Source organism: Phacochoerus africanus, chromosome 15 (genome assembly GCF_016906955.1).
Source record: "Phacochoerus africanus isolate WHEZ1 chromosome 15, ROS_Pafr_v1, whole genome shotgun sequence".
Lineage (NCBI taxonomy): Eukaryota > Metazoa > Chordata > Mammalia > Artiodactyla > Suidae > Phacochoerus > Phacochoerus africanus.
In genome coordinates, this window is record NC_062558.1 from 136,751,727 (window position 1) to 136,779,318 (window position 27,592).

A 27,592-nucleotide genomic window follows, 5' to 3' on the forward strand; every position below is an offset into this window, starting at 1 on the left:
ACCAGGGATAGACGCTCACAGCGTGAAGGGTGGAGAGTGCTGGTCCTGCGAGACAACAGGGCACTACCTTAGAGGCCACCTCCAGATCATGGGCTGGAGGAATCCAGACAGTTTCCGGGGAGAATGGGAAAGAGAAGGCCGGGCAGTCCAGACAAAGCCAGTGAGTCGTAACACTGGAGCAGCGTGGGACCAGAGCCGGGCTGGCGGATCTGTATCAGCCTAGCGCACTGCCTGCCTTTCCTTCCATGAGGGGCTCAAGACCAGTGTCCTACCTTTAGGTCATTTGTTGTTACAATTGCTGCTGCACAATTTCAAGTTCAAAGCATGGGAAACAAGTTCAGCGATCTGTTATCAAGGGCAGACAGTTCTGGCTGTTATCACTCTCTCCACGGCCCATCTGGACACACAGGGCAGCTCGTGGGGAAAGTCATCTGTCTCCTAAGCACATACAGACAGGGTTTGTCTAAGGATGGACCTGGCTTCTCTGAGTTCCCAGGAAGGAATGGAAAACATATTGTCTATTGTATAAAACAGAAGTCCTTGCACAGTCCTGAATATCAATGCTATTCCAATTATTTAGCCTAAACGAGTCAGCATGTACTTTTCAAAACGCCATCCAAATGTCCTGTCTCTTCCAAAATATGATTCCTTGAGAAGCAAGGAGCTGCTTATTTAGAACAGATATCCTGGATGGGCATACCTGTTATGCCTCATCGATATCATAAAGCTTTAGGCCTGGGAGAGCAAAAGCGAAAGGTCCATCCATTCACTCAGAAGACAGGGGCTGAATTCCAGGCCAGGCACCTGCATGCCGACCGGCAAGGCAGTCCCGCAGGTGAGGATGGGTAAGGTCTAGCATCATAAAATAACCTGCGACCCCTCTGAACTTGCCCTGTGCTCAGACCGTAAGCCTGTTGGCAGAAATGTTGGCTGTAGTTCTCATGACGGATCTGGGCTTGGGGGCTCCCGATCTGCGCCCCGCCCTTCCCCCCCCCCCCAGGGTGAAGAGCCCGCGCAGAAGGTCGTAAGAAAGGCGTGAGCATACATACCCTTCGCGATGGGCCTCTCCTTTTTCCAGCTCCTGAATGACCCCCAGGAGCACTTTGATGGTTTCTTGGCTCGAACTGATCAAGTTCTCCATCATCTGCAGCTGTGCTTTCAGGTCGACCACTTCCGTGGGAGGCACGATTTGTTGGCATTCGTCGCCCACCGCGAGCGCTGGCGGACCAGGCTGGGGCTCCTGCCCCGGCGGGGCCTGAGTCTGCAGGGGCGCTTCGCTACATTCCGGGGACAGGCACTGCGTCAGGGGGGCGCAGGCCAGGGCGCTGCCCGGCGGGGCCTGGAGCCCGTTGGCCTGTGCGGCCCGCCTCCGCTCCTGGTCTGCCGCGGGGCAGAGGGACCACTCGCTGGAGGGGGCAGAATGCGACAGGGCCCGCTGGGGGGCCTTGGCGCTGGGGGCGTAAACGGCGGCCACCTCCGTCTTAAACACCCTCCCGTGGGCGGGCGGAGCGGGCTCCTCGGTGTCCGGGCTGGCGCCGTCGTGCTTCGCTTTCCCGTGGGGCTGGTCGTGGGGCTCTTGGGACGGAGGCCGGGTGGCGTTCCGGGGAGGGGCGTCTCGGGGGCTGCGCGGCTCCGGGCTTGGGCAGGTGTCCGCGCAGTTGAGCCCGGCCGGCTGGTCCAGCGCGTTCACGTGCTCGTCGGAGTGGAAGACCAAGGCCGTGGTCTTCTGAACCCGGCCGGCGCCCCACCGCGCCTCCTCCCCCGGCCCCTCCTCACGCTTCGCTTTCGCATCTATCACAAACCCGTTGTTTTGGCTTTTGAAGGCGTCGGCGCCTGCGATGCCCTTGAGCGTTCCTTTTTTGCGGTCCAGCGGGAACGTCTGGTAACACTTCTTCAGGTCCGGTGAGGTTTGCACGCCCGTGCTCTTGGTGACGTTGGGGATGGACCTCCGAGCGGGCACGGTCATGTACTTGCGGTAGGCGGCCCGGTAGGACGCGGGCTTGGCCTCCCGCTTGTCGCCCAGCTGCCCCGAGGCGAGCTGCGTGTCCCGCTGCTCGTTCTGCGCCTCGCAGATATCCTTAAAGCGCACCTGCAGGGCTTTATTCCGCTTTTTAATCTGCCGGTTGGGATCCAGGGCATATCTCATCTCCAGGGCCAGGCAGGCAGCGGGCTCCACTTCAGTCGCCGTCGTTGTGAGTACGCATTTGCTGGTTTCCTTACTAACCATGGTTCCTGCATATTCAGAAACAGCAACAGACGTGTGTCAGTGGAACAGCAACGCACACGCAGAGGCGGGGCAGTGCCAGCTTTTGGCCCGCCGTGACTACTGCCTGCTCCCTAATTATTTTTAAACAGGTGAGGTGGCCCTTTATGCTCAGGAAAATCAGACAGGCAGCGAATCGCTGGCAGGCACAGCTTGAAATGCTTCTCAGATATGAAAGCTTGCCTCCCTCTCCATGTGGGATACACTTGTTTTCCTTTTGATAGGAATGCATGTTTCCCCATTAGACAAACCTGTTTTACGCTATTCATCAAGCGACCCAACCCTGCTGCCGTTTCCGCTTTGGGCCTCGTCTCTCACACACGGGCTCCTCTTCTTAGGCAGATGGTTTTTCCAAATGCAACTTTCTCGTTTGGGGTTTTTGCTGTTTTTTTGGAGGATGATGTGATTAATCTGTAATTAGAATCCCAGAGAACTGCTCTTTCCTCCTAAAGACGTACTGGGGATTCTAGCTCCGGATCAGATAAACGTGGAGAGCCCTCCAATGAGGAACTGAAGGAACGCTACTGATGGCAGCCACTGTGGTTGCTGTGGGATGGTGGGGCGGGGGACCGTGGGCCGTGCTGCCTTATGGGAAAATCATGAGGGCTAAATCTCTGCCGCATGGCTGGCTTCTGATGGGTTCATTCCAGCCTTGGGAAGGACATGGCTTTCCCTGCATCTACAAAGTCTGTGTTAGCAACTCTTTTCTTTGATTCTGCAGAGAGTGGTTTGGAAATACTTCCCCCCCCCCCAAGAATTTATTCATTCCAGAATCAAGTTTTGTGTTTTGATCCCAACCTCGGCAAATGAACACAATGGTGGTTGTTTCAGGATTTAAATCCTGAAAGAAAATAAAATCACAAGGCTTTATGTTAATCATGCAAATTCATCTTGGGCTGAATTATTAAATGCAACTAAAAAGATGCAGGTGGCCAGTGATTGCTCTGGGGGATACCAGTGGGGAAAATGCCTTCACTTATTAGGCAGCTTCACAGCTGTTTATTGCACATGGAAGAACTTTCTTGAGGGTTGGGCTGAAAGCGAGAAAATACAGTGAAGTATGTTTGTGAGGTAGCTTTCGCTGTTTTCCCCCCGTGTTGGAGAAGAAAACACTCAAGTGGGAGGACTCTGGGGTGTTCGGGGCCCTGGTGTCAGGTGCCCAGAGAGGCCAGGCCACTGACAGGAGCCGGCGAGAGCAGAACGAGAACAGGATCGGCAGCCCCCTGCTCTGCCCAGCCTCCACGGGAGAGCCTGCCTGCCCACCCACACGAGTGCCTCCCAGGGCGCTTGCCAGGAGCTCACAGGAACTGATGCTCTGGGCGTCAGTGGGCCTCCAGGTGCTCCGCTGCTACAGGAGGACCATATAGTGCCACACGTCCCAGTTCAAGGAGGAAACTGGGGTTCAGAGAGGTTATGTCACCTGTTCATCGTCGCATAGCAAGTAAGACTTACAGGCAGGACCCTGATCTACCCCATCCCCCGAAGCCACGCTGCTTCTCCTACCTCAGGTGTCCAACAAACAGAGGCAGACATGTGCCCATGTCCCCTGTTCTTTACTGAGTTGGGATTGCAGGCCAGCACTTGGGATGGTTCAGCGAAGAGCAAGAGAGGAGAAGCCTGGAGCCCCCGACTGGGAGTGGGCCACAGAACTCGACTCCCTGCCTCCCCACCCCCCGACATCTGGGTCTCTGCTGGGTTGGCGTCTCAGGCCAGCACGGCGCTGGCGCCTCCCAGGACTCTGGGAGTGTTACTGAGTGAGCAGCTTAGAGGAAGTGCGAGGGCTTCATCAATTATGCCTTGAACAGTGAGCTGGAAATCACGACAGAGGACCTCAGGATTCACCCTGCAGAGCTGGGTGTCCATCACGCCGGGCTTTCCCAGCCTGGGCACTCCTGGCAGCAGAGCCTGGATGATTCTTTGCTGTGGGCGCTCTCCTAGGCGGGGAAGGGTGTTTGTGAGCGTCCTGGCTTCTCCTCACTAGAGGTTCATACCCCCGCCCCAGAGTCTCTGCTAGACGGATCTCCAGATGAATGGCCCTGGGGGCATAACCGTCCCCAGGGGAGAAGCACTGCATTAGACCGTTATCCTTGGGGCGGCCTGAGTGTGTCCTGCAGGTAAGGCTTGGGTGCAAAGTCGCCACGTGACAGAGCAGGAACAGAGGGCAGTGTCGCACCTCCCCTGGGTGGGGTGAGGGTGGGGTGGGGCCTCTGCAAAGTGCCAGCTGGGGAACCTCCAGTCTGGAAAAATCCAGCTCTGTGCTGAGCCAACACACCCCTGAAGCCTGTGTGCCCTCTGATAAAAGAATCAATCTGAAACGATCACATCGGGGGTAGTTTGGAGAAGGCCGAGCACAAGCTTTCTTCTTTGGTCTTGGGTGCTCTACCAGGCCCTGCGGCGATTTGAAGCCCTCTGTAATTTGAAACTCAAAGAACTAGGCTGTTGGGGAGAGAAGGCAAACAGAGAGGCACAGCCTGGAATCTACGTGGGTGGTGGGCAGGACAGGGCGCGTGCCTGCCAAGGGCGGATAACAGAGATGGTTAAGAGACTCTTATCCCATCAGGTTAAAAGATGTGCACAGAGGGACCTCGTGGAGGGAGAGCATGGGGGACAGTGAGGACAATAAGGAAATGAAATCTTCACCCTCACGCTTATCTCATAGTCATTCTTGAAAGCCTCTGTGGTCCAGGGATGTCAGAATGTATTGTGCCATCATTCTGCAGAAGACCTTCATACTGGGGAAAATTTGAAAGAGAGAGCATTTTTACAAAAAGCAATTTACCAGTAATTTTTCAGCCTTTTCCCTGCCACGACTGAAAAATGTGTGTCTGAATAAGTTTGTCCTACCATGCTATTCATCATCACGATTTGCCAAGAACGGCACTGAAATAATTTTTTTTACATCAGTCTGCTGGTTTGGAAAGATACTCTGAGCCTCGGACTCAACCAGCGAACTAATAAAACAAATCAGAAGCATTAATTGCCAGTGGCAAAATAATAATACTAAAAATTGCTAAGCCTTTCTGTGTTTTACCGGGAGTTGCAAAGTATATAAAACTCATTTCCTTATTAGTGAAAATCATGGTGATAAATAGGATTTTTTTTTATTGTTTGTTGTTGCTGATTTTTTTTTTTTTTATTTGAGTAATGGTAATGGAGTCATCCTAATTCCACTGATAGTAAAGACAGCATGGAGTTTCGTAGATGATTTTTTCTGCCTTCGGATGAGGTTGTGAGTTCTACTGATGGCTGATTGACATTTTCTAAAGCTTCACAATGGACTTTTCCTGGACATTAACAACTACTTTCAGAGTTCCCATCGTGGTGCAGCGGAAATGAATCTGACCAGGAACCATGAGGTTGCAGGTTCGATCCCTGGCCTCGCTCAGTGGATTAAGGACCTGGTGTTGCTGTGGCTGTGGTGTAGACCGACAGCTACAGCTTTCATTAGACCCTGAGCCTGGGAACCTCCATATGCCAAGGGTGTGGGCCTAAAAAGACCAAAAAAAAAAAAAGAAAAAGAATTACTTTCATCTTGAGTTTGACACATCTTTCCAGGCCGCTCCTTTACGGTTTAGTGGGTGTTGGGGGGGTGGGGGCAGGGCTTGTGGGGATTCCCATTAAGACAATGATCTTTTTATGAAAGAAAATTGGACAGTCTATCGATGAGAGTCCACGAGACAAGTGGAGCTTTCTGGCACACCTGTTCATTCCTCTGTGTCCACGTTACAGAGTGACAGAGCAGTCCGTCCGTGGGGTACCTGCTTCTGTGCCCTCACCAAATACTGGCATTGTCCTTTGCATGCCACTTGCATTCTTTTCCTTGCTCTTCAAGACAGCCTCACCGTGGAGGCACTATTGTTGTGCCCCAGCTACAGAACGAGCACCCCGGGTACAAGATGGGTTTTAGAACATGCCCAGCATCACACAGCCAGTGCTTCCCTTTAAGTCCCAGGCCTTTAGGGCCCTGCTTCTGCCTGGGGAAATCTGTCACTTGGGGCGCCCCCCTGGTCCACCTCAGCGTCTAATAGCTGGAAGTCCCGGGCGCAGTTTCCTTGACCTGTTGCCACAAAGCATCAGGGCGCAGGTCACACAGAGCCCCCCCCCCCCCCCAGGTAGATCCTCAGGCCTCCCTGGTCCTGGGCACAGACTCAGTCCCATCCCGGCTGCCTCGAGTATCGAACTGAGTATGGACCCCAGACGGCGTTTTCCACGAAGACCTGCCTGGCCTGCGTCGCCCCAGAACCACAGACTCTGGTTCTTAATCTCTTGGCCCTAAAGCAGCAGGAGTTCATAAAGTTTATTTTTCCTAAGACAACTGTGTTTTAGAATTCGCCGGGCTGTGCTGTCTTCAGGTGAAAATGGCAAAGTCATAGTTGTGCCTGGCTGGCTCAGGGAGAGCTTGATGTGGAGGAGCTGTTTGGAATATAAATGTCTTAATTACCCTCAAATTAAGTTTCATAATCAAATGTGAGTTGTAAATATATAAACCCTGTATTTTTAGATTAGTGATGGAAAGTCATCTCTGCGTGCTGCTTTAAATTAATAGCTTATATAAAAATGTTCACTCCAGCCTAAAGGAGTGAAAAATGGAAGTAACTAAATGCCTAACAATAGGTAAATGGTTAAGTAAATTATGGTGTACAGTCACTCCGTGTGGCCATTAAAATGATAATTATAAAGATTATTTAGTATCGGAGAAAAACGCTTGGGAAAGAATGTTAGGTGAGAGAAAGCAGTCCGCTGAATTGCACTGTTGGGAAATGATCTAAAATGCTCATCACAGGGGCATCGAGACCAAACCCTGGGGGAGGTTTACTTTGTCTCCTCTTTTCCAGTTTGGGTGGGGGGCGTTGCCAGGCTGTTACACTGTTTGCCAATTAAAAAGCCCCAGGGCAACTTCAGTGCACACCTCAGGCAGAAGAAGGGCATCCGGCCTCTGGAAAATAGAAACACTTGAATGGGAGCATGCAAAACCCAGACATGATTAGATGTGGGTAGAAGCCGTCTCTCAAAGGTCCTCTTTTATTGTTGTGCGGAAGCCTTGGATCAAGAAAGAAAATGAACTTCAAAACACCGATGGCGTCCGTGTGCCTGTGCATGTATTATCTGCCGAGGTGTCTACACGTGTATGCAGAGGGGCGCCGATGGCTAGGGGAGCCGGGGACTGTCTCGTGGGAGACAGATGGATCAGTAGGTAAGCAAACTCACTGTTGGGGTGGAATCAGCCATCTGTTTTCATGAGGAATCGCCTGGTTTTAACCTATAATCTGCAGGACCCACAGAGAGAGAGAGAGAGAGAGAGAGAGAGAGAGAGAGAGAGAGAGAGAGAGAGAGAGAGAGAGAGAGACAGACAGGAGACCTCCGTTGGGTTAGCTCCATCCTCCAGGTCTGCTGGGACCCAGAGGTTTCCCGTCTGGCAGAATGCAGTCGGCTTGCAGTGGGGCTGGGAGTGGGGTAGCCCTGCCAAGGCCCACCCCGCCCCACTGTCCTGTCAGTCAGTGCCCTGGCATCGAGCAAAACAGCCAGGCAAGCAATCTGATGAGTTTGGAAAGGGACTGTATGATATTATTGGTTTTTCTCGTGGCTTCCCCGCTGTTGAGACACCTTGGCGTCGAAGATGCTGGCTGGAATTCAAAATTAATTGGGTCAGCATTTTATTCTATATGTACAGGGAATGCCTGAACATTAGGCAGCTCAGAGTGGCCGGGGGTGGGGGTCGGGGGGGGGGGGGGGGACAAGGGAATGCAGCTCCCTTTAACCCGCTGCTTCCCAGAGGGTGAAGGAAGGAAGACAGAACCTCCCCTTTAATGAATTCCTCTGCCTTGGGAAATGGTTAACTTTGAGAGCCGCTTTATAGGCACTCATTGATCCTTCCAAAATGCACGCCCTCCTTTCCTCCAGGCAAAGCTAACTGCTATAGATTTTGGACTGTGTCTTAGTTAGATTCATTATCCAGTTTAATTTCCTTTAATACACGGAAACGATATTTTTCCAGACATTTGTTCCTTTCTTCAGAGGTCACTGTTAAGAGGGCTAAGAAAATGAATGCTGCCACCCCTCTGAGATTGAGCCCTGGGGTGGGCCGCTCCCATCCCGGTGTCCACAGCCATGGCCCCCTTGGAGAAAACACCCAGGTCACACCCCAGTCCCTGGATTTGTGGACTGTTGCAGGGAGGCCTCCATCATTCAGACGTAAGGAGCATCCCATCGGAAGCAGGGCCAAGGGCGCTCCTGAGGCAGAAGAAACAGCTAGGTGGGGCCTCAGCTCATACCTCTGATTTAAAAAAAAAAACAACCCATTTTAACCTGAAGAAAACCTTTGCCTCATTACTCCAGCCACATAATATAAACAGACTCCTCCTGGCCTGTTTCGAACAAGTAGCAACAGGGGAAGTGAACCATCCATTTCACATGTGCATTCTTGGTTTAGTGCTGAGGTTTTAGAGGAACCAGAGGACGCCCAGCTCATTGCACCAGACTTTCGTCAGTGTTTCACTATTCATTTAGTTCTGCGATGTTCCGCGGACGTGAACCTTGTTCACCCTCTGTCCAGTGGAATCTAAACTGGTAGAAATGAATTAGCCAAGGGTTATGATGGTGGCAAAAATCAATGGGGAACAAAAATGCCGCCGGCAAATGAGAGGTTACATCAGGGAACAAAATGCTGTTTGCAGCCGTGCGCTTTGCTAACCACGTCCAAAAAGAATTCAGCGAGGTGGGCTCCCACTCACCAAAATCATCTCTAAGACGAATAACAGGAACTCGTTTCCCCATTCTTCTCTCCACCTTCAGTAGTTTCAGTGACAGAAAATATCGGATACACGGCCTTTAGTTTGGAGCCCCGCTCATGAGCGCATTTAGATTATGGTAGCAAAGAGCTCACCCCATCTCTTCCCTGATGGCTCCAGGTACATAAGCAACAATCAGCTGACAGGGAGGCTGGAATTAGGGGATGCAGAAGAAGTAGCCAACTTTTCTTAGGCGTCAAGGGACTCTTGCTCCTATGAGATGTGTGTTTACTGGAAGGTGCTTTGAGAGGGTTGTGCCTTATTGATGAACTATGATGAATCCATATTATATACATATTTTACTAAATCGCATGTTTTGACTCATGATATATCTGAAGCTAAAATTAGAACCATACGTTTACCCAAAAATCTCAAAAGGGTGTGTGTTCCCCGCTGCTTCTCCGAGTGGAGTCTCAGGCTACCATCTTGGAACACACCCAGGCAGCGTTTCTGAATGGAGGTCGCCGCTCACTGCAGGTGCCGTCAATGAGAGGTGAAGATGCAAGGCCATGCGAGTGTCCATCTCTGACCATCACAACAGATCCCCGTGTGTTTTTCACGGTAGCGTGTCTCCCGCGTTTCCCTGGTCTAGCCAAACTAGACTTTGCAAGGTCTTGCGTTTGCTGCAGAGGTAGCAAGCCAAGAAGGAAAGGGAGAAAGGAGCATTTCTTGTCATCAGCTTCTATTTATAAGTGGACAGCAAAATGTGCAGAGACTCCTGTCCAGGACAGAGTCCCAACAAAAAGCCATAGTCAGAGCCAGGACGTGTGGTCTTTCAGCTCTGACACATTGTGTCAGCCGTGGTCCAGCGCGGAAAGATGGCTTGGTCTGAATTAGCATGTCTTTCCTGTGACGGGCTAGATGCAGGGATTCTTTAGCCTCAGTGTGGCGCAAAAGGATATGAATTAAGACCCCTTTCCTCTCCTTCCATTTCAGCTGATGAACAAAAGGTGGAGAACCTCAGAAATGAGAGATGTTATCAGTGGAGACAAAACTTAGGCTCCACAGAGAGCGGGCGGACAGTCCCTGGGGACATGGACACGGAAGGCGTGTTCCCAGTAACAGCTGATGGGTACTCACTGCAGGTGCACGCCTGGTCAACGTGCAGTGTTCAGTACCCAAATCATCACTCTTGTGGGCGGGAGGTGAAAAGGAGAAAACAGACAGAAAGTGTGTGTTGCACACCGTAACGTCCAAATAGCTGTCCCATTTTATTCCTTATCACAAATTCTGTTTCTCATGGATCCTGGTGGGATGTTCTACTTTGTCGGGTCCGTCGGTTCTTTCATTCCTTCTGACCAACAGCTACCGCGAACGTCTGTCTTCCCCCCCGCATCACCCTAAGCAGCTACTTTTTAAAACCAGGCAGCCACACCCCTCCCCCAGAGTTCTGTTCTGGCTTCTTTGGCAGTTTGCTTCCTTGCCTCGGCAGGGTCTCTGGCAGCCCGGAGAGCTTGGTGTGACCTCCTGCCAGGAGATCTGGCACAGGGCAACTTATTGAGACCCCGATGAGCTGTTTTCTACCCGGGAACACAGCTACTGCTTTCCCCTCTGCTGAGCGGGGAGCAGAGATGGCCAGTGTTAAATGCGGGGCTGAACTTGGCTTGCCTCAGGGTCAAGAGATCCTTGCTCCATCCATCAGTGGTTCTCCCAGGGCTTTTATTCTGCAGGCGCCCTAGAATAACAATGCTGAGCGTGCTCTGCCTGACCCGCCTAGTTTCATCCCCCAAACCAGTCCTCACCAGGTCCTGTGGTTGTTTGTCCTTCCTTCCCAGTGCTTCACCTATTGACCTTCTCCTTTGTATTCACACCGTTCCCACCCTGACCTTGAGGTTGTTACAGACCCTGCCTTCGGCTCTCCATCTCTTGTCCCCCAAGTCCTCATAGTCCAGACTTCAAGGGCAAACATCTCCTCTCTGGATACCTCAGGTCCCCATTTGGAAGTGGTTTCCTAAAAGCAACTGTTGAAGGGTCCTCTAGAATCACTGCCATCCTGCTCATCTCCCTAGACTTCTCAGGGCTCCTCTGAAACCCTCTGCTCAAGGTAAGCCAGTTCCTATACCATCTCAAGAATATGCCCTGGTCACTCCCTTCCTTGTGACTTCCGATGGTTCCTGTTCCAGGGCGGGGCTCCTTCTTCATGGTCAGGGTCTAGCCTTGCTCCCCTGGGCTTCTCTAGTCCTCGTGCTGCCTTTGCTGACTCAGTAAACTGCACCTGCACGTGGAGGGTGACTCGGACACCACACCATGTGGCCGTCAGCCTGGGAAAGATGGTCCCCTGTGGGGAGCCCCAGCCCGCCATGCTCAGGACCACCGTGGAGGCAGGAAGAAGAAAGTGCCCAGTGTTTCCTGGGGGCCAGGCAGGCCTCGCCTGGGAGACATGGACAAGTGGGCTTAAAGCACCAGTGACTTTGCTTTGATGTGTCAGTTCTTACACTTACATAAGTGTTTGTACACTAGCTTCTGCTAAGCATCTCCTCCCTCTCCAACTCAATCAGCCTTTGATCCTTGCTAATTAGTTTGAGAATGTACTGATATACATCCCGGTATCCTCACGGCGGGGGGGGGGGGGGGGGGCGGGGGGGGGGGGGGGCACCCATGACATTTTAAGAAGGCTTAGGATGGGTACTCAATATTATTGGCTTCCGTGGGTTCTTTCTGCATAACCTGGACCCTCAGGTCAGAGGGAGCCTGGATCCTCAGATCTGGTGGAACATGGTATTCTGAAACCTGGGCGGAGATCAGAGGAGTGGGCGGGAAAGGGGCAGGATTTCTTTAGTTTAAGTAAAGCCTCGGCCACAGATTTCTATCTTCTGAACCTTGGTGTCACGCTCTTGAGTTTGGTTGCTACAAAGTATTACTTTAAATCTTTTTGTGTGTGTGGATAGAGGAGAAAGAGATGACCCACACACTTACAAAAATGAGTAGATGGTTCAGAAGTGGCGTCTGTTTTACATTTAATCATAAAGTACATTGACCAACAGGGCTGTTCTTAGCTTAGCCAGACTTCTTCTTGGGACTGGGATGTGGTCATGGCAAAATAAACTAAGAATTTAATTCAAAAATCTCAATGGTTTGGGGTGACATAAACATATTAGAGAGCATAGACTTGTTGCTATGCTCGGCCTTCTAACTGGACTCTAGATTTTGCTGGAAAAGAGAAACCACTGACCTTTGGGAGGAAAGTCAATAGGGAGTCAGGAGTGCACCTGTGTATGAGGTTACTTCACAGCGTGTTTGTTTTTGCCCAAAGGTCTTGAGTGAAATAAATACCGTTTCATTTTTCCTTACTTTGAGTTGAGAACAGACAACATAAAATGGTACTCAATACATAAGATCAATACTTAGGAATATATTTCTGCACTACTTTTTGTCCATGATGGACATGGAGAGGAAGGAAAGGGGAAACTGGGAGATAAAAAGAGAGAGAGGAAATGGGAGGGGAACAGTGACAACGAAAACCACAGAGAAAGACAGACAGACAGATAGAGGACAGGAAGGGGTGGCGCTCAGGAGTGCAGTCCAGATAAAGCACACTACATCCTGGGTGCTCTGAACTGGGGTGGAGGCACAGAGCGTTCCAATAGACCGGAGCCAGGGCCGTCAGCTTTTCCGCTGCTGTCTCGGGCAGTGGCAGCAGCCCTTCTCCTTGTGTCTAGAAGGGAGCTGAGATGGTTCCTCCCAGGAAAAAACCAAAAATCAAGGTGAGCAGAGGTGACCGGAGCAGGACCTCATAGAGTCTCTCGTTCTATGAAGTCCCAGCATCCAATAAGCACAAGTTTCGACTGAATGGAAAAGCACATTTTAGGTGGACACTTCTGTGTTCCGCTTCTGTCCTTCGGATTCTCCAGCACCTCCCTCTTCCCTCACAGGGATTGTAGGAAGGGAGAGAGGACAGAGGGGGAGGGAGTGCAGGTCCACGAAGCGCAATGAGCATCTTAGTGCATGAGCAGTGCTGCCGGTCATGAAACGATGCTCCGTGCACATCAGAATCCTCAAAATGCTTCTAAAAAGGGAAACCTAAGTCCTTCCCAGCCTCACATGATCCCTTCCCTCCTTTGGCCTTCTTGGAACCTTGGAGGAGCGCATAGGCATTGAAGACACAGAACCTTTTACAAGGTTTTGCTCTTAAAGAAAGCATTTTTTGGCCACATAAGGGAAAAGAATCTGGAGGCAGGCTGTGCTCCTCCCAGAAAAAGCAGGAGAGACAAACCTCCATTTGGGGGCCTGGCTCTAGAAGTAACATACTGGTCCCCACCCAGGTCCAGGTGGTCAGTTTCAGCAGATGGTGACAGGGTAGCCAAGATCACTTTGATAAGGCATCCAAGATGAAGAACCACTCACTGGTCTACGTGCTTCCGTCCGCTCCCCTTCTTCTCCTGTATTTCCTGCTGTGTCCCTGAAGTTTAGAGCAACACGTGGCAGATAAACGGTGCCCATAAATATTTACGGACTGAAGCGATGAATGAAAGCGGAGTCGTCCCCTTCTGTGCTTTTCTAAAATGAACCTGGGGCCCAGCCAGAGCCCAGGTCACGGCCATTTGGGTGTGCTCCCCACGGCCCCCCACTCAGGGGTCAGCAGTGGAGGTAGACTCCCTTCCACAGAGCAGCACATTGTCACCGTCAGCGTTTAAAACAGGGGACTTTGGAGTTCCCGTCGTGGCTCAGTGGTTAACGAATCCAGCTAGGAACCATGAAGTTGCAGGTTCCATCCCTGGCCTTGCTCAGTGGGTTAAGGATCCTGCATGGCCGTGAGCTGTGGTGTAGGTCACAGACACGGCTCGGATCCTGCATTGCTGTGGCTGTGGTGTAGGCTGGCAGCTGTAGTGCTGATTAGACCCCTAGCCTGGGAACCTCCATATGCCGTGGGTGTATCCCTAGAAAAGACAAAAAGACTAAAATAAAATAAAATAAAATAGGGGACTTTAACTATCAAGAGTCAGTTTCAAGTAAATTGTCCCCTGGTGGGTCCATAGCAGGGATATGGCCCATCACGCCTGTTTTCTTTTTATTTATTTATTTATTTATTTATTTATTTATTTTTTTGTCTTTTTGTTGTTGTTGTTGTTGCTATTTCTTGGGCCGCTCCCTCGGCATATGGAGATTCCCAGGCTAGGGGTTGAATCGGAGCTGTAGCCACCGGCCTACGCCAGAGCCACAGCAACGCGGGATCCGAGCCGCGTCTGCAACCTACACCACAGCTCACGGCAACGCCAGATCGTTAACCCACTGAGCAAGGGCAGGGACCGAACCCGCAACCTCATGGTTCCTAGTCGGATTCGTTAACCACTGCGCCACGACGGGAACTCCATGCCTGTTTTCTTTTGACGATTCTGGTTGGGGATGCAGCACAGCTGGAAATTTGCCTCTTCCTAGGAGTTCCATGGGCAGGGGAAGCGCTTCTCACTGGGGACCTGAGGTCTGAGATTAAGTGTTAGTGCCAGCCTTTTCAAGGAATCGTTGACATGTAGGATTTTAGCAGCTGGCATGGGAGTTACACAAGGTCATCCCTTTGGCCTTCCCTCATTCTCCTCTTTAACTGTCATGCTCATTCCTGGCTGTGTAGTATCGCTTGGTGCTTAAGAACTGGGGTTTAGGGACTGAATGCCTGGTTCTGGCCCTTCCACAAATTACCCAGAATCCTGAGCCAGTTCTATAATCCGACAGAGTAAAGGTATTAATAAGAGCTGCTCTGTCTATCCTGCCTGGCTCGGGTTAGGTACCAGCCTGCACTTTACACATGTCCTAACATGCTGTTTTCCAAATACTCTGAAGGAGGAGCTACCATTTTTTCACAGGTGGGGAAGCAGGCACGGCACGGTGGGGCCACGTCCCACCCAGACAGTACGTGGAACTGGGCCTGGAGATGTCGGCATTGTCCCCTGGACACGGCTCTGAGGGCTCAGGTGGCCAGTGCCTCTGACGCCCTCCGTCTATGGTCCAGGCGATGCTGCTGCTGGTGATGGAGTGATGTTGATGGGACAACCCTCTCAAGAACACGTCATGCCTGTGAAGGGCACTGGATCGGTTACTTGAGAAAAACAGGCTTGAGAGCCACCTGCCAGTTTTCTATTTTGGATGGCTGCTTAAAAAGCATATAGTCGTCCTGGGTGGTTGCTTTCAAGCAGGGCAGCCAGGGGCCGTCTTCACAGATTCTTTAGATGGAGAGTGAGACCGGATGCTTTGAGGTAGAACCTCAGTGGTCTCTAGGACTGAATTGAGAGCCAGGGGCTCTGGGTTCTGGTCCATTCCCCATCCCTCCCTCAGCAGCTGGCCACATCTCATGGAGAGTGGACACCTTTCCTGAGCTTACACTGCCCAGCAAGACGGTGCCGTATTTTCTCAGATCCAGTGTTGCAGTCCTATGACAGACTCCCCCATTTAGCCTAACTCTGAGAATGTTTGCCACACTAGCAAATCTGACAGACACAATAAGTAAAGGACAGACATACTTAGAGGCGAGGTAATATTACATATGGAGGCACAGAGAAATAGCAAAAACGAAACGAATTAAACAGAGCTGGAAACACGTCTGTGAAAGCCATCACACTGACAACTACTTTTAAAACAAACATATGCAGGCAATAATTGAGAAAAGCAGTTATCATGGGGTTTTTCAATGGCCCAAGAAGCCGTATGAAAAATATGGTTTAAAAGTGAGAAACTTATCTCCTTCAGCACTTTTAAAATGTCAAACTTTCTACGCTTGCATGTGCTATGAACTTTTTCTTGGGAGTGGTTCTTCCTTACACTTCTCCAAGCGATGTGTGTCTTAAGTGCATGATTAACTAGTCATTTGGGCCCTGCGATTTCAAAAAGGAAAAAAAGAAAAGACCAAACACAAAACCAAACCAAAACCCCACGTCTTTGTGAGCCACTCTGGTATTGATCAGAAAGGAAGCGATGCCTGGATGGGTCTGGGCCAAAGACCAATAGAGTTGCTGCGTCATGACGTCACATTGAGGGGCGGGGTCAAGGCCAAGAGGTGGCCGTCTTCTGGTTGTCCTTGAGTTGCCCTGGCAAGCTCGCTGGTATTTTGGTCACGTGAAAATTCCCTTCAACCAAAAGAATGTCAGGGGTAAAATGGATCTGGAGGTTGTCATACTAAGTGAAGTATGCTAGACAGAGAAAGCAAAAGCAGGGCAGATCTCACTTTTATGTGGAACCTTAAAAATATATATATATATATACAGGTCAACTTCTATACAAAACAGAACTAAACCCACAGACACAGAAAACAAACTTCTTATAGTTACCAGAGGAGCAAGGGAGTGTTCTGTTAGGAGTTTGGAAGTAACATATACACACTACTGTATATAAAAGGAATAACACACAAGGACCTACTCTGTAGCACAAGGAACTCTACTCAGGTTATTTTGTAATAACCTATAAGGGAAAGGAATCTGAAAGAAAAAGATATATGTATGTGTAATTGAATCATTCTGCTGTACACTTGAAACTATCACAACATGGTAAATTAACTCAACTCAAACATAATCTTTCTTTAAAAACTCAGCTTCTACCCTTGCGAATTTTTCCCAAAGGAAACTCTGGTTGTGTTGTGGGTAGAAGGCCCTTTGAGGCTTTCTTGTTTCCTAATCACGGCCTGGCCCAGATGCAAGGCTCATCCATCTCTAGAAGCTGACTTCCTTGTTAGCAACTTCTTGAGATACTTCCTTTTAATTTCTACTTCCAAAAAAGTACAACCTGAGGAGTTCCCGTCGTGGCTCAGTGGAAACAAATCTGACTAGCATCCATGAGGACACAGGTTCGATCCCTGGCCTCGCTCAGTGGGTTAAGGATCTGGCATTGCTCTTAGCTGTGGTGCAGGTCGCAGATGCGTGGCTCAGGTCCCACGTTGCTGTGGTGGTGGTCGTGGCCAGCATCTGCAGCTCTGATTCGACCCCTAGCTTGGGAACCTCCATATGCCGCGGGTGCAGCCCTCAAAAGCAAAAAAAAAAAAAAAAAAAGTACAACTTGAAATGAAAGAAAAAAAATGTACTGTTCAATCTGGAGTCTGTGTATTTCTAGCAAAACCACTTACTAGGTTTATTGTTAATAGCATCATTAAATATTTAGCAAGCACCTGTTATTAGAGAGTGTATTCTTAGTCCTTTAAGAATTTCTTTGTGTTGTGAATCCTGTGGTCCAGTTTTCTCCTCTTTGAAAGTATTTCTCTCATGGCAGTTCTAAAAAGTAAGAGATGACGAAAAACCTGTTTGTTTTTTAATTAATATTCCCAGTTGTAAACCCCTTCTTCATATTTCTAATAGGAAGCCTGTCTCCCCCCACAAACCTGCTGGCTTCCTGGCTCCTCGGTTTCCATGGATGCCTGACCACCTTGTCTGCCTGGGCTGGTAGCATCTCTAATCCCTTCGTCTTGGGCCATGTCTCCAAGATGTGTTTCTCTCCCAGCTGCCCCCTTACATCCATTCTCATGGTCACCAGTCACCCTTCCTACCAGCTAATTCTCACTTGTCACAGCCTCTCACCCCAGCTCCAGTTCCTCTTCTGTGGCTCCTCTCTAGCTGTCACTGGAAATGGATGCTGTTGTTCAGACCATTCCGTGGGTGCCCATTGCCAGTGGACACGGGAATTTTCTGTCCTGCTGGGTCCTCCTCAAACTGCTGCTTCACTCTCTGATCTTCACCCCGAAAGCTTGGCTCAGTGTCACTTCCCTTCCCACACAGCCTCATGTTCCGAGCACCCGGCGGCTGTGCTTTAGCCGCAGAATCTGTGTGTGCCGAGTGTTGCCCGGTCCTGCCGGGGAACCTGCAAAGCACACCGTTTGTCCTCTGCTGATCCTACCTCCCACCTCCATCCTCCCTCCTGGCCTTGGCCGTCTTGAGGTCCTGTCACTCATCCGGCAACCCTCACACATGGCCACGGCCACTCCTGCCACTGCTGGGTACATTTCCACAGTCCAGCCAGCCTTTCCGGACCAAGCCATCTGCATATCAATCTACTTTCCAGGGCCTGCCCATTATCGGAGCCCAGGTTTTATGGTTTCATGACATTTCCAAGGATGCTGAAATCGCTTCTTCCGGAAGTAAGCTGCTTCCAGGGAGCAAAATGCAGATAATATGAGGTGTTCCGAGTCTAACTCCTGAGGACACATGGAAAAGATAAATAAACAGGCTGTGGACAAACGTAGGAAACTTCCCCGGGGAAGAACCAGCGTGGAGGGACCCACGTTGCCAGGGAATGACCTAGAAACACAAAGACTGGTCAGTTTCATTATGGTCGGTGGTGGCTATGCTGTCCCTCCACAGCGGCTTCTTCCCTGAGCAGCTGAAATGAGGGCCCCAAAGCATCAGCCTCCCCTTGCTGCCCTTTCTCTCTGGAGTCTGGATAAGGCGAGGGAGTACTTTTTACTGGCAGGGCTGCTTGTCATATTTCTGGCATCCCAAAGCCTCCTCCCCTGTCTCTCCTATGCTGTCGTTTTTTTTACTACATTGCATTTTATGCCCAAGGCTAGATCATGGAGGATTGGACTGAGACATGAACTTCAAGCCGGATTGTGCCATGCTGTTGTAATTTTTTAAAAAGTTTCGTCACTCTTGTCGGGGCCCTAAGAGCGAAACTCAGGTGAAGCTCCAATGTGCACACGTGAGCCTCTCTCTGCTCTGTTCTTGCTCAGGCGTCTCACCAGCAAGATGACATGGTAAAGAGAGCACGTCTGTGGGCTTGCCGTGCTGGGGGCGATCAGGTCCTTACTCCACACAAGCTATAGGTGCAGATAATGAACTTGAAGATTGCTCTTTCTAAATCCTTCTGAAATAGGGTGTTAGCAGAAAGGTTTAAAGTTTAGAAACATAAATCCTTCTTGTTCCTAATATCTGCCTCTCTTCCTCCCTCCCTCCCTGCCGTCCTTTCTTTCACCATGCCAGTGGACGTTCCCGAGCCAGGGACCAAACCCTCAACACAGCAGCAGCCCGAGCCACAGCAGTGACAACGCCGGAGCCTCAACCCACTGCGCCACCAGGGAGCTCCGCTGTCTGCTTTTCTGTAGTCAGTTTTCTCTCCCTCCCAATTAGAGCTGGGAATATGCACTGAGCAGAAAGACGCGGGGCTCTCACGTTGAAGTGAGTTATTTTATTGACATCAGCAGCTGGTCACTTAGTGATGTCTCTGGGTACCTCAAAGTCTCTCAAGGCCCTCGCTGTGGTGGGGGTGCTGCCGGAAGGACACAGGACTCAGGCTCTTACTGAATGTCATGGTGACTTAGGAGAGAGGGGGTCTCTGAGAGAGTTTCTATCAGGAATAGAATTTGGCACCCGGAAATGTCTCCAAAATGATGTTTTCGTTTGTTTGTTTAACTCTGAGAGTGAAGATTCAGGTGCTTGTAGACACTTCAGGCCCTCTGGTCCTGAAATAGATACACTACCATACTCGGTCCAAAGGTTCAAACCTGCAATCTGTACGGTTTACTGTTTAATAGGAGTCGACAGCTAAACAGCTTGTTGATATGAATCCCAGCAGGGTCCCCACAACTTGCCACCAAATCTCTATATTCTGTCCTTGGTATATGAGAAACAAATATTTTGAAAATGCACTGCTTAAAAGTTATAATATTTTACTCCATTTCTGTTACAGGTTAGCTCAAGTAATAGACCTACGACTTATCCAAATGTTTGTATGCAAATTTCCTGGTAATAAAAGGGCTGTCATGTAAGATCAATCATACTAAATTTTCCTTTAAAATACTGAAGTCACTCCATAATGTTATGAAATATTAAAATCAAATATGTGAGGAGACTAAAAAGAAACTGCTTCATAAATTATGTCAGCTAATTTCTTTGGTTGGGGAGCAGAGGGCTCAGGGGAATTAGGTTGGGTAAGGAAATTCTTTGGGAAGGAATTGTTTAAAATAACAATGTCATTGTGATGGGGAGTCACAATGACCTCATCTTCCCTCAATGACTGTGGTTTGCCTTACATATGCAGAATTCCTGTGGTTCCCCCAGCTTCTTGGGTACTTCTGATTGGTAAAGCAGCAGCCTTGCTGTGCACCTGCTCAGGTGTCTGGCGGGCTGATCCAGAGCTTCAGAATTCAACATTCCTGAGGACCGGTCACTGCCTCCCTAACCTCTTGCCGGTCCCCAGGACTGCCCCTTGGCAGTGTAGCTGCGATTCCTTTATCCTTATTCCCTGAGAAGCAGCCTATTCCCAACGAAGTAGTCTGCTGCTCATAGGAGGGAGTTCAGTAGTTGTTCCTCTAAATGAGACAGCCGTGAGTTAAGAGCAGACAGGAGAATACAAATGTGAACACATCTGTCCAGCTGCTCTGCTGGATTTGACGCTTCATTCTCAGCATCATTTGTGTTTGTGCACTGCTGATTTCATCGTACAGGAATCTTCCCGATAGACTGACGCCTCTCATGCGCCGGTCGTTCATTCATTTACTTACTTGCTTAATATATTTTTTTGAAATCTCTACAGAGGGAGAAATAAAAGACAAAAATCCCCTACCCTGCAGGTGGGGAAAATGACTATGGCAGAACAGAGACACCCCCAAAGTCAAAAGAGTAATAGTATCGCCAGCATGCCACAGGGCTTTCGAAAGCTTCCCAGCTTTAGCCTCGTGAACCTATTTCATCACCAGGGGCTGTGCTTCTCAGTAGGATAACGGCCTTGACTTAAGTAAAAGCAAATGTCTTGATCACAACAGTAAACTATAGCAAGTTTAAAGGCATCCTTTGCTTTTCAAGGGCACTGGTCTTTAAGTCAAGGCCTTTCCTTTAGCTAAAGGAATGGAAGCCGAGTCTTCCTGGCCGTAAGGAAATGATGAATTTAGTGAAGTGAAGAAAAGCTCAAACTCTCTGTAGCTGACATAATTTATGCAAAATCATGCAATTAGTGATCGCTGTGCTAGACATTTTTGTCTCCAAATGCGCCGCCTGTAATAAAACCGTCATGAGTAGCAGTGCCATCTAATGTAAGTAGTAAACATGGACAGTGAATTATTAATATCTGGTGAGGCATGCAGATGGCAGGACTTCCATTTTTCCTTTGAGCTGACAGCACGTTTGCTAATCATTCTAGCAAAAAAAAAAAAGGCAAAGATAAATATGAACTTTTCTTTGCAAAGTAACATTCAACAGGATACGAGTGTAATAAATAGCTCACAATGCGAATAGTAAAAAACCCGCCCTCTCTGCCTCCACAGAGTGAAATGGCATTATATTTCACTGCTGCATCTGTAGCATAAGCTTAATGAGGTTACAGCCTTTTCCGAGGTGTACTACTCACTGGGAATGGCCCAGGTCAGGTGATTTGGGGGGTGGTTCTCAATCACATCCCCAACCTGGTAACCTTGGTATTGCCCCCTGGCTCATGGAAAGGCCCCCCCCCCCACTCCTGGAAGTCCTCCTCCTCCAAGGGAAAACCACTGGCCTGGACCCCCCCCCCTCCCTAGTCTGAGCTGCAGGCTGAGCTTGTAGTCCTGGGAAATGATCGCGTGGGTTCCCAGCCAAGGCAGGGCTGGCCCAAAGTTCCTTCCCACTCTTGCCAGTTCACCTCAGGATGCTTCCGCAGAATTTCAGCGCCTAAGCAGACAAGGTCAAATTAAACTGCTTCACTGCCTCTTCTGGTTCAGGGGCCCACCGGGTGTCCAGCCCCCCGGCACAGACCTGCTGCGGGAGAGGGGTCAGGGCTGGGGCCCGCTCTGTAGAAGAACCAAAGGTACCCTTTCTCTCCCAGATTTACTCCAGAGGCGCCTCTCCTCCCCCACTCCTGGCATCCCCTTATTGCTAGCTCCATCTCCCTGTGGCATATTTTCTGGTAGTAGAATGCTGAGGTCACAGGGACAGGTTCTTTTCCCTGGCGATGGCGATGCCAGCCAGGAACCCTGAGCATGAACCAGCAAGACGCAGACTCTCGCTCTTGACTTTGGGCTCCAGGCGCTGCCCCGGCCCCCGGCCGCTCGAGGGCTCCCTCCTCCCTCACGCCCTTGCTTGCCAGCAAGCCCGCTCGCTGGGTCTGCAGCCTTGGTTGGTTTCCCACGCCTGTCCCGGGCTGACTCCGGATGCTTAGCACCCGCGGGCGCCGACCCCGGCCCGCAGCCCCGTGAAGGTGCCAACTCGAGCGAGCACTGGCGCCACGGGAGGAGCCGGGCATTTCACGTGGGCATCTGCCTTTGCTCGAGCTCACTCCTCTCTTTCGCGGCCGGCGTCAAGGCCCCTCCGCTCGGACTTATCCCCCCCGAAGTTAATCAGCCGTACTTGCCAGTTTGCTTTAGTTTGGAAAATACTTAGAAAGCTCGAGATCTGCCGGGACCGCGGCCACCCCGGATCCCCCCAAATTCTACCTGGCTAGGGCTGTCGGGCGCTCACGAGGCTGTGGCGTTTGTCTAGAACCGACATCGCAGACAGGCGGCCCCGCTCCTCCCCAGCCGTCGCCAAAGTTGCCGGATGCCCACCGGCGACCCGGCCGCGCCAGATGCAGTTGCATAACCTCGCCCCCCGCCCCCGCCCGCGCCCGCCGCCGAGTCCGCTCCAGGCTGCACCGGCTCGTCCTGGCCCCGGGAGCCGCCGAGTCCCGGTGAAGCCCGTTCAGGGGCGAGTGCAAGCGCCCGAGCCGGGGTCGGCGCCCGCCGGGGCGGTGCTCTGCCCGCGGCCAAGTGCAGCGGGCGCCGGGGTGCCGGGGCGCGGGAGGGCGGCGCGCGGGGCTCCGCTTACCTTCCGCTGCTTACAGATAAGTCGAGGTCGGTGCAGCGCCTGGCTCGAGCATGTCTCGCCGCGGACCCGGGCAAGCCTGGCGCGGCACGGAGCACTCCGGGCAGGGCATCCGCGGCGAGGCTCGCCGGGCTCGCGCGGAGGAAGGCTCGGCTCCGGGGACTTGGCCGGCTGCGCGCCCGCCGCCCGCCCCCTCCACCGCCGCCGGCCCGGCCCGGCCGGCCCCCGCGCCGCAGCTCGCGTCCCTCCGGCCCCGCTCAGCGACGCGCGCGAGGAGGCAGCGGCTCGGCCGGCTCCGGGGACGCCCGCGCGCTCGCTCGCTCGCGGCGCGGCGGAGCCAGCCACAGCCACCCGGCTTCGTGCTCCTCCGATGTCCTCATTTACTGCAATTGTCTTCGGCGAGATCTCGGAGCAGGGGCCGGGAGGCGGGGGTGGAGCGGGGGAGGGAGCGGGAGGGAAGTCCTTGCCGCTGCTCCCGGGTCCCAGCTACTCCGCCGAGCCGGGCGGCCGGAGGACAGGGCGCCTGAGCCGCGCGCCCGCCGCCTGTGCGCCCGGCTGGCACCGAGGCGGGCGGAGCCCCGGGCCCCGCGGGGCGGGGGCGGGGGCGGCGCGGGGCCCGGCCGCGTGCGTGGGGTGGGGGAACCGGAGGGAGCGGAGGGGCCCCCGCCCGCCGACGCCGGAGCCAGAGCCCGAGCCGGAGGAGGAGGTGGATGGAGCCGCCGGCGGCTGCCGCCTGCGCGCGGGGCTCCACCGCGGCGCGTCCTCGGGCTTTCTGGGCTGCAGGCGGCGCTGCGCGGCCCGGGAACTTGTTGAGCCTACCCTGGAGCCGCCTCCAGAGCAGCCGGAGGGCGGGGACCCCAGGTTTTCTCTCGGGAGGGGTCGCTGGGGGCCCCGCGCGATGGCTGCCTGCGGTGCCAGCTGAGCCAGCCCAGTGGGGTTCGGAAATCCGGGAGCGCGGGGGACTTAGGCGCCTGCCCCCTCACCTGCGGATTGCTGCCTGGTGGAGGCCGGGGTCCAGGCGCGTTCCCTGGAGTCCAGCCTCGTGGCAGCTCCTTTAAGTGGAGGCTGGCAGGCAGGCCAGCTGTGCCTGGCCTGAGGACCCAAGTGGAACTGCCCGCGGAGTCCCTTGCCCGCTGGCATTCGGGAGCCCTCCAGGCAGGCGCTGGCGCCGCTCCTAATCAGGACCCTCCTTTCTGCACTCACATTCGCCACCCACCTGCGATGCCAGGGCGCCTGCTGCGTTTGTTTCAGGCCAGAGTCGAGCTCACTTGGGGAGGCAGAGATCTGGGGCGCCCAAGGAGCTACACCCCCTTGCTCCCTCGATCCAGCGATGAGTAGGTCCTCGGAGCTGGAAACAGCTGGCCGGGGCCTCCCTGATTCCTGGCAGGACCTGGTGCCGGGGCCTGGGACCAGGCAGCCAGCTAGCTGCAGGTCTCCTGGCTCCCTACATTTTCTCAAGTGGGGGGCTTGAAGGTCTTTCTCCTTGAGCATACCTGAAAGGAGCCACACTCACTAGTTTTAATGGTTCCTAAGAAAGGTCAGAGAAATGGCAAACTGAGGGCAGGGACAGGCTTTGGGGACTGAATTCAGAGGACAGTTGGTGGCCTCCTGCCACTGGGGCACCTCTTCAGACACAGCTGCTGGTGCTCACACCCCTGCTCATTCCTGAGCCCCTGCCTTTCGCAGCAGCCCTGGGCCTGGAACTCAGCCATGGCTGGGTCCTCGTTCACAGCTGAACTGAGCCTAGGCCTGTGTTTTGTACAGTGTCAGGTCTTTCCAAATCACTTCATATGAAATACTTCCCTTGTTTATACATGGGTGCTTGAGGTGATATGTCCAGATATCATGCAAGAAAATCATCCTATGGGAGCTCCCTGGTAGCCTAGCGGGTTAAGGATCTGGTGTTGTCACTGCTGTGGCTCAGGTCGCTGCTGTGGCATGGGTTGGATCCTTGGCCTGGGAACTTTCGAATGCTGGAGGTGGAGTAGAAAGAAAGAGCAAGAGAGTGAGAGAAAGGAAGGAAGGAAGGAGAAAAAGGAGGGAAAAAGGAAGAAAGAAGGGCGGGCAGAAAAACCTCCTGCTAAAATCTCCCTTTCCTGCATCCTGTGGAACACGACTCTATAATCCCCGCATCCAGATAGCCCAGGAAGGGAATCCTGAATCTATGGATCCAAATTCTGCCACCGTGCTCTTTTTGTTATCTTTTTAAAAGCTAGATTCCTCAGGCTTAATTTTCAGCCTCTTTACTTCTCTGTAACCCCTGTTCTGCCTGCAAGGAAATGGATGTTGAGCATGGGTAGGGCTTGGGGCATTTAGTGCTGGGGGGAGGGGTTGTCTCCACGGATGTCCCCAACATAATCCCCCGTGGATGGGCTATTGCTACTGTGGGCCCAGTATCCTCTCCCAGGGTTCTGGGTAACTTTCGGTAAATCTTGCTTTATTGCTAATCCATAAAATCAAAATCTGTCTGACATCTCTTAAACATGTCACCATAAATCAGGCTGCCGGGAAATCCTGAGCTTGTGCTGGTGGTAATGGAAAACTAAATTTTTGGGATCTATGAGCAAAAACAGATAAATGAAAATGCACAAACGCATGCTGCTCAGAACAGAGCAGCGACAGGTCAAGGTGTGTGCTGGCAAGAACCTAGCTCCAGGGACAAAGGTATTTGAGATCCACATGATGTGTCATTTCGGAAGAAAATGGAAAGCCGTAATTGGCGGGTTAGAAAAACCACTTACTGGAGTTCCCTTTGTGGTGCACAGGAAACAAATCTGACTAGTATCCATGAGGATGTGGGTTCGATCCCTGCCTCGCTAAGGGGGTTGGGGATCTGGTGTTGCTGTGACCTGTAGTGTAGGTCGCAGACATGGCTTGGATCCCGCGTTGCTGTGGCTGTGGTGTAGGCCAGCAGCCTCAGCTCTGATTCGACCCCTAGCCTGGGAACTTCCATACGCGGCGGGTGTGGCTCTTAAAAGAAAAAAAAAATGAAAATAAAAAATTAAAAAAAAAACCCACTTACAATGAAGAGGAGAATTTAATTGACCTTTTTCATTTCATTAAGACTGCTTGTACTTGTTGTCCAGTTGTTTTTCTGAGTCAGTTGAAATTATAGATACCCCTTCTCTTTTTGGAACAAAGAAACTGTGGTATTACATTATTGCAAGTTTTAACTTCGCAGAGGTAAATACTGATTGGAGCCGGAGAGGAATTCCTCATGGGTGAAGGTGATGGGTCATCCCGGTCTAATCTTTAAAGCAAATGCTATGCAGGGGGCTCGCTGGGGACACGGGGATTCAGCCCTCTTTCTGCCTACAGGCTCCCGTGGCATCATTTTTTAATGGCTGGACGTTTGTGTATTTTTAGGGTATTGAATGAATCATGTCCAGTTTCCTTAGAAAAGGAGTTAAAGTTGGTAGAAAGCAGATTCATTTTAGGAATGAATTAGATCAAAATTGGTTTCTTACATCTTGTTTCAGAGTTTTGTTGGAAAGGATGGACTTGCAAAGGGAAAAAGAGCTACTTTGAAAGTAGAATTTCCTGAAAGCAGGAGCACCTAAGAATAAAAATACAAGAAAGTACAAGCCAGGTGATTAAGAAAATATCCGAGTCTCTCAATTCTTTTGCTTTCTTCCGGGATGCCTGTGGGTGTTGGGCAGTAAATGGTGAATTTTCAGCCCTACAGCTTAGTGAATTTTGAGGTCTCAAGTTCCACATGAAAAAAGACAAGAATGTTCATTAGTTTTGTCCATCTGAGTTTCAAACTGGAAATTTCTATCAACAGTAGAATGGGTACAATTTGGGGGTTTATTCATGCAGTGGAATACTACACAGCAATGAAAAATTATTGCTGATGCATGTAGTAACACATGCTGTGACCTTCACGAACCTTGTGCATCAGTAGCCAGACACAACAGTCAACGTCAGATGGTTCCATGGAAACAAAGTCCAAGAGGGCGAAAAAGTTACCAACGGTGGTAAAAGTCAAAATGGGTGTTTTCTTGGCGCATTTTCTTTGCACAGAGCCACGCTGCCTTCCGTGTATCTCGGACGAGGTGGTTGCACAGCTGTATGCTGACAACCAAATGCATGGAGACGTTTTCCTTTCTTCAGTCTGGGCCTTCTCTCTGAAACTATGCTATGTCTACACACGTGTTCCCCAATAATCTGCCCCTTTAAATGAACCAGCTTATTAGTCGGTGATATTAGCTTGTATCTTCTGAAGCCTCTTTCTCTCCAGAAACCTAAGCCAAGAGAGGAGGGGACTGTCAGGGGACTCGTCGCTCTGCAAGTGAGGCTTTTGATCAGCTGCAAGTCAGGGCTTCCTTCTTTGGGAGGCTGCAGCCAGCTATCTGCCAACTCTCAGCTTTGAGCACAGTAGCGTTCACGTCATAGTTGGTTTTCTGCCTCGTCCTTTCATGCTCTGCACTGCCCGTCAGGTGAGCCCATGTCTATGATGGCAGGTCCCCTCCTTCCATTCAGAAGCTGCGGGTACAGCTCAGTGGTGCTCAGCCCCCGCCGAGGGGATGTGACTGTGGTGGGCCTACACCCGGAGGGGAGGGATGAGTCACGTGAGGCCGTCTTGCCTTTTCTCTTTCAAGAACAAGACAGCACACTCACAGGGGCTCCAGCCGCACCTCGTCTTTGGCCTAGAAGGCTTATGAGAAGCTCTCTGAATCACTCCATTTGTTGAATTCTGCCCAAGCTTTTACTGCCCACTGGCTGGACTGACTTTCTACGTGTGACCATTTCCCTCTGTGTAAAGTCCTCTGCCTGAGGCTCTTCCATTGTCCTGGGAGCAAAGCCCTGCTTCCTCCTGGTGGGAGTCAGAGCTGTTTCTCCAGTGCTGGTCCACGGCCAGGGCT

At 51.5% G+C, this 27,592-nt stretch overlaps 2 protein-coding genes across 3 annotated transcripts in view; one reads left to right on the forward strand and one right to left on the reverse strand.

Moving 5' to 3' along the window:
* Window positions 1–2,227, reverse strand: part of INSYN2A (inhibitory synaptic factor 2A) — a 40,008-nt gene extending 37,781 nt beyond the window's left edge. Inside the window, exon 1 of the mRNA XM_047760281.1 lies at window positions 1,050–2,227. Coding sequence (XP_047616237.1) covers window positions 1,050–2,227 — 1,178 coding nt within the window. The remainder of the gene's footprint in view (window positions 1–1,049) is intronic.
* Window positions 1–27,592, forward strand: part of DOCK1 (dedicator of cytokinesis 1) — a 535,081-nt gene that overhangs the window by 256,497 nt on the left and 250,992 nt on the right. The window lies entirely within an intron of this gene.